Source organism: Ciconia boyciana, chromosome 15, assembly GCF_034638445.1.
Source record: "Ciconia boyciana chromosome 15, ASM3463844v1, whole genome shotgun sequence".
Taxonomy (NCBI): domain Eukaryota; kingdom Metazoa; phylum Chordata; class Aves; order Ciconiiformes; family Ciconiidae; genus Ciconia; species Ciconia boyciana.
Window position 1 is genome coordinate 6,571,660 of NC_132948.1, and position 11,581 is coordinate 6,583,240.

General features: G+C 45.4%; 1 protein-coding gene across 1 annotated transcript in view; it reads left to right on the forward strand.

Moving 5' to 3' along the window:
• PITPNB (phosphatidylinositol transfer protein beta) overlaps positions 1-6,524 on the forward strand; it is a 36,414-nt gene extending 29,890 nt beyond the window's left edge. The window contains exons 10-11 of the mRNA XM_072880149.1: positions 301-423; positions 4,577-6,524. Coding sequence (XP_072736250.1) covers positions 301-423; positions 4,577-4,627 — 174 coding nt within the window. The 3' untranslated portion in view covers positions 4,628-6,524. The remainder of the gene's footprint in view (positions 1-300; positions 424-4,576) is intronic.
• The last annotated feature ends 5,057 nt before the right edge of the window (positions 6,525-11,581 follow it).

Sequence of the window (11,581 nt, forward strand, 5' to 3'; positions counted from 1 at the left end):
CTATCTTGGAGCTAGAACAGATTTTAAAAGGATTCTTCAGCATTTTCAAGTAGCATGAATTGCTGAACTTTCTTGAAACTTCTTTTTTATAGTGAATTTTGTTAATTTTTTCCGTGTTAAAGCATGTGAGAAATGAGATGACTTTAAATTGGATCGAGGGATGTGAGGGGGCTGAACCTGTAGCAATGTGAAACAGCATGCACCTAAAAATTATACCTTTCCAATTGAACAGCTGCAATCACTTCACCAGTCTTTGCAAAATGTAGGTCTGTTATCTAATGTTTGTTTATCTTCTTAAAGCAAGAAAAAAGGATATTTACCAACTTTCACCGCCAGTTGTTCTGTTGGATTGACAAGTGGATTGATCTGACTATGGAAGACATTAGGAGAATGGAGGATGAAACCCAAAAGGAGCTGGAAGCGGTAAGAATGCTTTTTTTTAAGGTTGATGTTTGTGTGCTGTCCACCTGTAGCTATACTGTTTATCTGTTTGGGAATTGACGCAAGTCACGTTGTGTCCATCCCCTTGTGTGTGTTTGGGCAGTTGCTGATGAACATTACAGCCCCTTTAGTGAGTCTCCTGTGCAGACCCATGCACTTCAAACTTCTGCATACTGTGTTGTGTCAGGCTGGAAGTGTCTGTAAGGTAAATATTTCTGATGTCACTAAATCCAGAATGTCTTCCCTGACCATCTCTTTATTTATGGTACCATACCCACTGCACAAAGTCCCATTCAGTGCCTTTTTACCACTTGTCAGTTAGAATTCAGAGCTGTCATCTTGCTTTTCCATCATGTGTCTTGCTTTGTTTCATTTCTAATCATCATTAGATCTGATTACTTTTTCTCTTCAAACACTTCTTCAAGCAACCTTGAATGTCACAACAGCTGTTCCACTCATCCTGATTAGCACATCAAAACTGAGAATTTTACTTGCAAAAAGGAAGTCTGTAAAACTAACAGGCTTGATATGGTGTCAATTTTCAAGCTTTAGTGGCTGTGAGGACCAAATACATATAGCCTGATCTGTCTTTGAACTGATGTCTAGAAGGAAACTCATCCATAGGGCACTTTCTCTACTCTTTCCTTTAAGAGACAGAGGAACATCACAGGCTAGGCAGGAAGCCTTCTTCTGTAGTGTCTTTCCAGAGCATCACCTTTGGCATGAACCTTTCTCATTTTAAATCCTGCTCATTTTTTAAGTTCTTGTAGTCTTTGGGTTTGCAGTTCTACTTCCTTCCCGTTTTGCCAATTGCTTTATGCCCCAAACCCATTCAGCTTGTCACTTTCCTTCCATTGTCTTGGTTCTTTCAAGACACCATGTGTCTTCAGCTGTAACTCGCTGTTTTGCATGGTTTAACTCATTTCAGCTGCCAGACATCTTTAAACAGATTGCCTGGTGCTTTAGACCTGCTGTTAATGGTGGTTCTGAAGTGCATTTTGTGGTTTGTGCCCAGAACATCTTTTCTTTTAGTATCACAACTAGCCGCAACTCCTCCACCCCCACTTGTTATGCTCTCCCTGTTTGGACTTCATGAACTGTGTGGAGCCATCTTGCATTGTGTAGAGACGTTTTCTGGATTTGGAAGAAGTATTTCTTCACTGTTCTGTGTGTTAATAGGCAGATGTTCTGAGCTCGTAAAACCAAACTTTCTTTTCAAATAAGCCGAAGGGATTGTCTGCTTTTGCAGTTCCCAGAATATGCTTTGGAAAAGAATTATGTTCATTCACTCTTGCAAACATTGTGCTCTCTCATTGGCATTTGGATATTTTTGATTATGGCAGGTGTTCTCTCAAATCACGTGGATTTCTTCTTTAATTCTACTTTATGCCAGAACCTGTTCCTAGAGCCACCTATTCCTAGGTGTCTGTGAAGGAGGAAGAGTAACCACTTTCCTCTCTGTAACTGATTTTGTCAGAAGGGTTCTCTTTTGCACACCCATAGTTCTTTATTTGGAATGAAACAGACTTCATCCAATTTCTCTGAGAAGGGATAGTGGCAGTGTGAGGAGTGCATACAGGGTATGTACTGGAGAGAGTCAGCAGCGCTTGACACATCTGTGTGCGTGAGAAAATTTCCCTTTTGTGTCTCTGTGGACTGTGGATGTTTGTCTTCTTGTAGAGAAAGTTCCGTTTCACATTTCTCACAGGTAAGTAACTTATTTTAAATACTTTTTGCAAAATATTTGCTGCTTTTTAGTCCTTACCTTAAGCAAAAACCAGATCATGTGTTGAATTTATCCTCATTTTTAAATATCAAACATACTTATTTGCTGTTTTCTTGTTTTGCAAAGCAATGCAAATAGCTTATTTCAAATAGCTTGTTGTGCAAGATGTTAGCATCAGGAACTTAAGTGTATTACTGTTGAAAAAGTCAGTTTTTCACAAGAGAAATGTATTGATTAGTTACTAACACAGCTTTTCTATGTGTATTGTGAAATGAGAGGAGTGGGGACCTACTGTTAAAATATTTGGTTTTTCTCAACTGTTATAAGAAGGGTATCTGCAAACACCTATAAATGATGCAATTTCAAGGGTTTTGTGGTGAAGTGCATTATTGGAGAATAACCTAAAGGCAAAAACGTCACTGCCAAATAAAATATGAATGCTAATTTTATCCCAAATAATTTGGTTTTATATTTCATATTCGACTACTTCATCCATTGTACTAAACAGTAACTTTCATTAAATCCCAAGTATACCACAAAACATTTGTTTTATGGCCACTGGGCAGTGAGCGCTTAGTGATGAGGTGCTTAATATGACAAGAATATATTCATGCTTCTATCCCTGCAGAGAAGTAGTCGGCTTTTTTGACAGTGTTGCACTATGCAGTTCTGTGATGCTGAAAAACAAGCAACTGCAGAAAGCATGCCTAATGATACTGGCAGCATTACATTTTCTTACATACATTGCTTTCTGTTGCTATTCCCTTTCTCATTAACACCATTTCTTCTTCCTGGTTTGAGCTAATATTTCTCTTCAGATTCTGTGCACATTTCGGTTCTTTTGTTGGTCCTGTTCTTCATCTTAAGTCGATTTTTATAGTCAGGATCTCTGCTTCTGTTACTTTTTTGTCACTTTCTGAATCCTTACCAGTGTTCTTCCAGAATTTCTCTATCCCAGCCCATCCTTTTCTCACTGTTTTTCTTTATCTTTCACTTAGTGGTTTATGTATCTGACTCCTGGCGATGAAGCACCTTTGCTTCATTAAATACACATCAGCTAATCAGTGCATAGTAGAAAAGCATCCGACCCTGCCAAAGCACTGTGACCGACCTACCTCATGTCTTTGCGAGGGTAGAAATGCCACATTTGGTATTTTGAGCGGTGTGGCTCCATGCTGAAGCATCATGGGCTGTTAAAAATCTAAGAAGCATCATTTACAGCTGCTGTATGGTTCCCAGGCTTCCCCAACAAAAAGAAACTCTGTATACCCCGTCTCCAAAAAACCTCAGCTGTAGCTGAGGCTGGTTCTGGTCCTGGCCAGGGAAAAGTAGTCCTGGTCATGTAGATCGTTACTTCTCTCTTACTAACCAACAGCACGATAGGTTCTCTATGTGGTAGCTCACAGTTTTATTTTACGTTTAGATGCGTAAGAAGGGTTCCGTTCGAGGCACTTTGGCTGCTGACGTCTAGAGGAGTTCTCTGTAGGTTCTGAGGCAAATCAAGCTGTGTAAGTCAACTGCTGGATGGAAAAGGAGAAAAGTGATTAATGTTCTGATGGATGGGAATTGCTGGCAGAAATCAGCTAACTGGACATAAATCCAGATGACACTTCTGGGCCTTACCCCCCTCCTGTTTGATAACCTTGTTGTGATCAACAGTTGGAGATGAGCCTTGGTGTCCAGGGTACATAAGAGACCTTCTCCACAGACGGGCACTGTAATAGGCTGGGTGGGTGCTCGGTCCGGTGGCAGAATGCCTGAGGCGTTGGCCACGTAACCTGGTTCTTTGTGCTTATCTAGTACAGAAACCCAAAGCGTGTGACCTGTTGTCATCACTGCGCTGGCACTGAGCGCTGAAGCCTGCAAGTAGTCTTTTGGGCACAAATCAGAAAAGTCAGTGAGCATCGTTTCGCTACACGCTCAGTAGCAAAGTAGTCCACATAATTTAGGGAAACTGTGGACTGTCATCTTCAAAGCATGTGAAGTTCTTGAAATCCAGCTCCATGCAGATATTTATAAATACTAAATTGTGTTAAAACCGTTACTGTGGGAAACAGGTTGTCCAAGAGTTGCAAGCTTTTGAGTGTTTGTGTCCAGTACTTCAATGTTGGTGTTTCCTGCCGTGACTGTTCTAATACGGCAGATGGGATCCCCAGCCAAAGCAGTTTTAAAATCCTGCTGATTAGTGTGAGGCTCCTCAGAGACTGGAGCTGCTGTCCACCAGTGAGGACAGCACCCAAATTCAGATTCCCGAACAAGTCTTGCATTGCTTTGGTATGATTTGCTCGGTCCTGGTGATGTTTTGACTGCCCTGCCCTATTTTTCTTGGAGATCAATAAAACTACCTATTTGGAACTTACCGTTTGAGGAAGCTATTAGTGCTTAATTGTATGTTTTCTTTCTCCACAGTTACGTAATCAAGGCCAAGTCAGAGGAACAAGTGCTGCCAATGATGAATGATGATGGATTTAACCGTCACATGCAGTGTTGATATACAAATGTGTGTGTGGATGCATGATTATTTGTATATAATTATATATACGCACATGCATACTGAAGGGGGTTGTTACAGTGTCTCCAGGGTACTATACCTGTCCTCAGCAAAGATTCAAAGGAAACTGCTTTCATTATATATACCTGAAGCAAATAAAAATCAACTGAGTAGTGTCATTTAAAGGATGAATTAACTGCAGAATTATGCTAACTGGTATGTTTCATGAATGTCAATACTGGACCAATTTATTCCCTACTTGTTTTTTTTCCTGTCTTGAGTCACTCTGCTATAACTTGCCCATATCTCATTGTGAAGAAACAGATTCAAATAAGTTAATTTCAGTTTTGTGTCTTCCCTATGTGATTATTTTTGGAATAGGAACAATGAATGTATTTATAGCTATTTATTTCTGGATTGTCATTATCCTATAGTCAAATCAGAAAAAAAATTTCTATTAGTGGAAATTGGAAGACTTTTACTGTTGAATAAGTTTAACCCAAACTTTACCCATTCACTGATTTAAAAGAAAAAAAATCATGTTTTATTGGACTTTTGTACATTGAAATGCTAATGTTTTTTCTTCATTAAAATTGGCAAGATTAAGGAAAAATGGCTTGTGATTTATAAAATAATTGCAACTAGACATTTTCCAGAAGCTGACTTTTTAGACAAAGATACTGACAATACTTGTAGAATATTTCAAATATATCTTAGGGCATGCAGTGAAAGTGAAGGGGGATGACAGCCCTTCCCCAAAGTAATACTTCCTGTTAATGAAACCGCTGTTTTCCAGAGTTTCACTTTGGAAGCTATGCAAATGGTCTTGATTTCACACACATTACGCAATGGAATATAATTGTGATTTTTAGCTCTTTTCATGTTGAAAATACACTTTAAAAGAGATGTATACTTTCAGATATGGTGAAAGTTTAAATTGTAGCATCTGACATATTTCTCTGATATTTGTTGGGAGTAGACACATAAAAGAAAAGATGGTATAATAAAGACCTCCTGTAGATAACTCTCAAATAGGGAAAATGTCTTCAGCATTTTTTAAGGAAATATTCAGAGCATATCATAGATATATATTGTCGAAATGCTTGCTAGATCAGAAACAAATTATTTTAAAAACACTAGTTAGATAAAGTTCTATTAATGCCTGGTTTCCTCCCAGCATCCCCAGAAACCTCAGTGGGGCAAGCCTTGCTTAAGCTTCCATCTTCATAATCTCACGTACATCCAAGTATTTTGGAATCATTTTGGACCTACTTTGCTTACAAAAGGAGTGATCTGATTTCCATTATTGGCAGTGACAAAACTTTCCTAAACTTCCAGGGTGGGCCGGGTCTGCCGCAGGACTTGCCCGGCCGGGGTGCCTGTCTGCTGTGAGTGCCAGGCACTGACACGTCTGCGGGGCACGGGCACTTGCACCTCTCTCCTGTGTAATCGCACCCTCCTACCCTCTGTGCTGCAGAATCATCTTTTTTTTTTTTCCTTTCTGGATTAGCAGTTACATGGCTATTTGTCCTCTGTACCATCAGGAGGTTGGTTTTGTAAATATCCATAGAGACATGCGCACACATACACACAGGCGTATGATTTTAAAAGTGTTTACAGCCAGGAGGGCTGCTGCACGCCTGGGAACCCAAGGGCTCAGTTCTCTCTTCAGTGCTGGAATACGAGTCCCGCTGTCATTAATGTGAGTCATAACGCAAACTGAGGGAAAGGGACCTTACAACTTTCATGGTTTTGGACTAGTTGTGAAAATTTGAGAGAATCTTGTAGTGAATGTAAAATGTTTAGTTTACTTTGGCAGTCTCTGGTGTGACCTACAGTAAAACAGTCAATGAAATTTAATTAAATAAATTTGATCATAAAATGCTCTGTCTCTTGTCTTAGGTATTAGTATTTGCAGTTTGCTAATGAGCTGGCATTTAGTTTTATTGAGCTGTGCGAGAAGGTTGGAAGTCCTCTACGGATGCGCTCCCGTGGTTGCGAGCTCGAACCTGTGTTTGAATGTTAGTAGCGATCGGGGGGAGGGAAGGGCTTGTTTGGATTTTTGTTTTGCTTTAGGATTTCAAGCAGAGCAGCACACACTTCGCTGGAACCTTGCCACTGTCTAGAGTAGGGAGAAGACGCTTTGCTTTTGTTGGGTATTATGACGGCCTACCTTAACGTGCCAGGCTGACAATTTTGCAGATACTTGCGTTTGATGCTCTCGGTCTACAGCGGCTCTCTGGTCTGTGGCTGTCTGTGTTACAGCTCCTGCTAACTCTGCATCTCGCCTGTGCCCGGCAAGGATCACCCCGCTGTGCAGAGCGGACGGGGTGGGGTGAGGAGCAGGCTGCAGCACTGCCAAGCTGGCATTAGGGAACGGAGGTGTGGGAGCCGCCTTGCCCAGTGCAGAGGCTGGCTTCCAAAAGCATGGCTCCTTCAGACTGAAGTAGTGAACAACTGCTCTTGCAGAACACCTGAGGAAGTGGCATGTAAATTTGCAGGTCTCTTGGCAAGGATGTCTGAGAAACCTTTTAAGCTGGGGTAAGATCGTATGAGTATAGAATATGTATGTGTGGGGTGTGAGAGAACAGCTGGGCAATTACAGGTGCGTTTGGTGTCGGTGATATGCAGGGCTTCAGAAGAGACTTCTGGAGAAATAATTAGAAATGGAGTAAGTAATGTAAAATTAACAGAGGCAGCTGCAAGTAGGTTGCACCGGATGATTGTGTTACGTACTGGAGCACTTGCGGATGTCCTCAGAAGAATGAAGAGACTTATTACTGGGAGAGGCGAAGCCGCTCGGAGCACCAGAGGTGGAGTCCGGACGGGAGAAGGGGGTTGCGGACGGTGGGTGCCTCCCGAGCAATGCACAGTGCTGGGGTGCCGATGAGGGTGGTGGTGTCCCTCCCCAGCTGGTCCCATCCTCTCTGTCCTCATGGCTCTCACCTGCCTGGCCAGCGCTGCAAAGGGGGCTCGCAGCTGCCTCTGCTTCGCAGGCTGGAGGCTTCCAGGCCCGTGCAGGGAGGGCAGCGGAGGCGGCAGGGGCAGCTGCTTGAGTCGAGAGGGGCTTGCGGAGGAGTTCGTGTTTCTGCCCGGCAGTGCTGGCCTTTCCTGGCCGTGTCACTGAGCAGATGCGTCTCGTGGTAAGGTAGCTGGCCTCAAGACGAGGAGCAGGAGCTCGCTAATGCTGATTAAAACTGTTGTCCCATGGGATGAGAAATCTAGAAATGGACTGTGGGCTGCCAGTCTGCTGAAGCTGTGGGATTTCAGAAAGCATTTGTGATTTTGAAAAGTTTTTTTAAAAATACATAGTCATTGTTAGGTAGCGTGGGGTCCTCTTGCTCCCCGGTCAGGCTCCAGTAAGTGCTGCAAGAACCACAGGGTGGAACAAGAAGAGACTTTGTGCTCGGTACGTACCGGGCAAAAGCTTGCCTCTTGGTGCCCCATTGGAAGCTGGGTCTGGCCTCCCCTCCCTGCCTTCAGCTTTCTTATAATGGAGCATCCCAGTAATGACTAGTCTTTATTTCAAGTATTTAAAAATAACCTAACTGCTGGAGTGAGGAAGAGGTGACCAGAATTGTGGCAAGAAAAATATTCTGTTCAGTCACATAACTGATAAATTACAGAAAGGCTTGAGAGTAATGGCTGCTTATTGCAAGGCATCTTTGCAGTTTTTACAACAATAGTGTAACTTTTCCTCTTGGGTCCCAGTGTTCAACATTTCCTGATGAAAGCTTGAGTTAAGCTGGCATCTGCGTTGCTGCTTGGAATTGTCTGCAACAAGGCTTTACTCCTGTATTTTTTTTTCCCCCTCTTCTCAGCGCTTGTCACACACAAGCTATTGCTGACGAGGTGGCTGGCACTGGGTTCACTGCCTGTCCCTGCTGAGCGGGTACACGCGGGGTTTGTCCCCTGACCGCAGAGCTGCTGCGTGGCTGGAGAACAGCCGAGGGATGCGGAGCGCGGCGGGGGCAGCTGGAGCGGGAGCTGCTGTCGCCTCTGAGCGCTGGGACGTTCAGCAGATGTGTGTTAGGGGATGCTGGAAGTGATTTGTGGCATTGCTTTAGTCCAGAGAGAGGAGACCGCGGAGACACAGCATTTCTCTACAGCAGTGGGTGCGAGGGGCAGAGGGTCTCGCACTGAGGCTCGGTCTGGGCGGGAAGCGGGCTGGCACCTCAGCGGCTCCGGGGAAGGGCAGCGGCTGCAGCAAGAAAGCAGTTTAGACTGACTAGTTGTTTTTCTGCTTTCAGCAGCGCGTCTGTCAGCAGGAAGGATGCTTATTTCACCTGAACAAAAGTCAAAGGGCTGCGTATCAAATAGGAAGGAAGTTGCACGCACCTCCGTCCCCGGTCCGGCGTTGGAAACCTGCAGCCGGCACTAGCTGAAGCTCCTTGAGGGTGGCACCAAGGCAGGAGAGGGCGCGTGGAGACCCCCTCGATCTGGGCGCCTGGGCAATTCACAGCTCCCAGTCAGCGTCTGGGGAGCAGGAACTTGTAGAGGGGGGTGTCGGTGCACGTCTCGGTGGTACCGAGGGCGGCGGGGGGAGCGGGAGGGAGGCCTGGGCCGTGACCCCCGCCGGCAGGAGGGCTGCCTTCTGCTGAGGGGGCAGGAGGAGGGTGGCTGCGTGGGGGGCTGCCCCGCTCCCGGAGAGCGGGTTTGGCACCGAGCCCCAGCCTGGCCTGGAAGGGCCCTGCCTGGTCTGGGCTTGGTGACGCCCTGACCGCTGCCTTCAGGGTGCCTTTTTTTTGGGCAGACGCGTGGCGATGGGCAGCATTGTTCACATGGGTTTTTTCTTGGCGGAAGGCTCGGAGCAAGGAAAAGCCACTTCCTTGGTGTGTTTCCAAATATACAATACAAAGCCTGACACGCAATATAAATTAAGCAGTGCCACTCTGATCTGTGTTCGGCTCTGCGTGCAGTCCTCTACGGGTAAGTAGGAAGAGTTTCCCACAAACGTGTTTTCAGGCTGGTATCTGGACCGATGCTACTGTGTGAAATTGGTTCTCTGAGGGGCTGTTTGGCGCGGCTGAGCCCTCGTCGCTGTGTTAACTGCCCTCCTGTGTGGGCACAGCTCCGACTCTCTGTGGGCAGATTTCTGCCTGCTAAGGTTGTGTAATCGCCTGCTATAAATTGAAACTTGTACGGCTCCTTTTGGTAAATGCAAAATTGAATTCTTTTTTTTTACTACACAGCTTGTTTAGCTTCCAGATGGCAAACCAACATGAAGTAATGGAAGTGCAACGTAGTTTTGCTATAATGGATATGTAAACGTGATATTTATTCACTGCAATAGACTGCTGTGAACCATATTCCAGCAGCAACCTTTTAAATCCATCACTTGGCTGCACATAAGTGTGGTCTAAAAGGGACTTGTAAGGAATTAGTTTTCTTCTGGAGGATTTTTTTAATCATTGAAAAGAAAGGGGAATGTTTTCCGTCTTTTGCCTTAATGTGTGGACTGGGAAATGTCAGAAAAAAAATCTGCTGAGATTTGTGTTTTGGGATTTCAGGTGTGTTGGGTTTTTCCACCCTAACGCCTTTCTAGGTGTTCTCTGAGCAGTCTGAAAATGTATCCGATAAGACGACTTACTATGAATTTCCCAAAACTCAGCTGATTCAGCCGTTATTTAGGAGCTACATCACGTACTTGGAAGTGCTTTTGCTCCTCGGTGTCGCACACCGCTGGCAGGGGCGAGCACGGGCGGGTCCTCAGCCGTTCCCACCACTCTGGGATTCCTGACTCTGGCATCACCCGTTTCACCCTGTCCGTCACTGCCAAATCTGCGTTTCCAGAGGTGAGCACCCGTGCGTAAAGCGTAGTTGTTCTTCCTCTTCACTCTGTGGAACAACTCTTCCACCGTTTCTGTGAATAAACGGGGCAGGCTTCGCCGCCTGCTTCCCTTTTGTACGAAGGTGCCGAGGGCACCGAGGTGATCTCCCTACAGACCGAGTCCGCTCTGGTGTCTGTGAAGACCGGTGGGGCTTAGTGCCAGGTTACTTAGGAGCTGTGTCATTTCTCCCCTTTTTTAGCTTTTTTTGAAAAAAAAAAAAAAAAGAAAGAAAAAAAGGCAGGTGACACCCTTGTTCTTGTTGGCAGCTGCTGCATCTCCTGCAGTGAAATGACGTGACAGCATGTCTTCCTTTGGCCACTACATTTATTCGGCAGGACCCGAGGTCAGGCACGGTTTGCACGGGGGGAACCACTGGCATCCAGCTCTCGCGCAGATGGTGGTAGGTGCTTTTGGTCTGATGCTGGTGCTTCCTGTCTACAATAACTACTAAAGCAACTGTAAAGCAGGAGAACTGAGTTAATGTTCTCATCAAATTCTTAATCAAAAAATCAAAAGCCCCTCTGAACCCCTACTTCAGCGAGGCCAGTCCTCAGCGTAAACAAGTGCTTCGGCAAAAACGGCTGACATTATTTTTAACGTGCCCTTGCAAAACTGCTAGCTACACGCTATCTTTGCTTACAGCTCTGGGCCTTGACCCTGACCGGCACTGTGGTGAAAAACAGACACGGGAGGGACAGGGATGCGGGTGTGAAACACCAAGCTGACAAATTCTAAGCAAGAAAGAAAACCCCCAGCACTTAATTAGACTTCAGGAGAAAACAGCTCCAAAGGAGCCGCTGCCTTCCGGCTGCCCCTGTCTGGCAGGTCCCAGGGCAGCCGGACCCGGCTGCCCCTTCCCCGGATCCCCCACCTTGGCCTGAGTCGAAGAGCACGATGGCACTTTGTGCGGCCCCGCTCGTTCCCTACCCTCTCAGGGTGCGTCTGCGTGGGACAGTTTAACCCACGATCACAGGGCAACGCAGACATTTGAGCTGAGCTGCCTGCGTTTGCCTGAGGATTCGAGGGATAGCGCAGAAAGCGTGTTTACACAGAGAAAACCGTACCTGCCGGCTCACCCCCTCTGAAACTGCT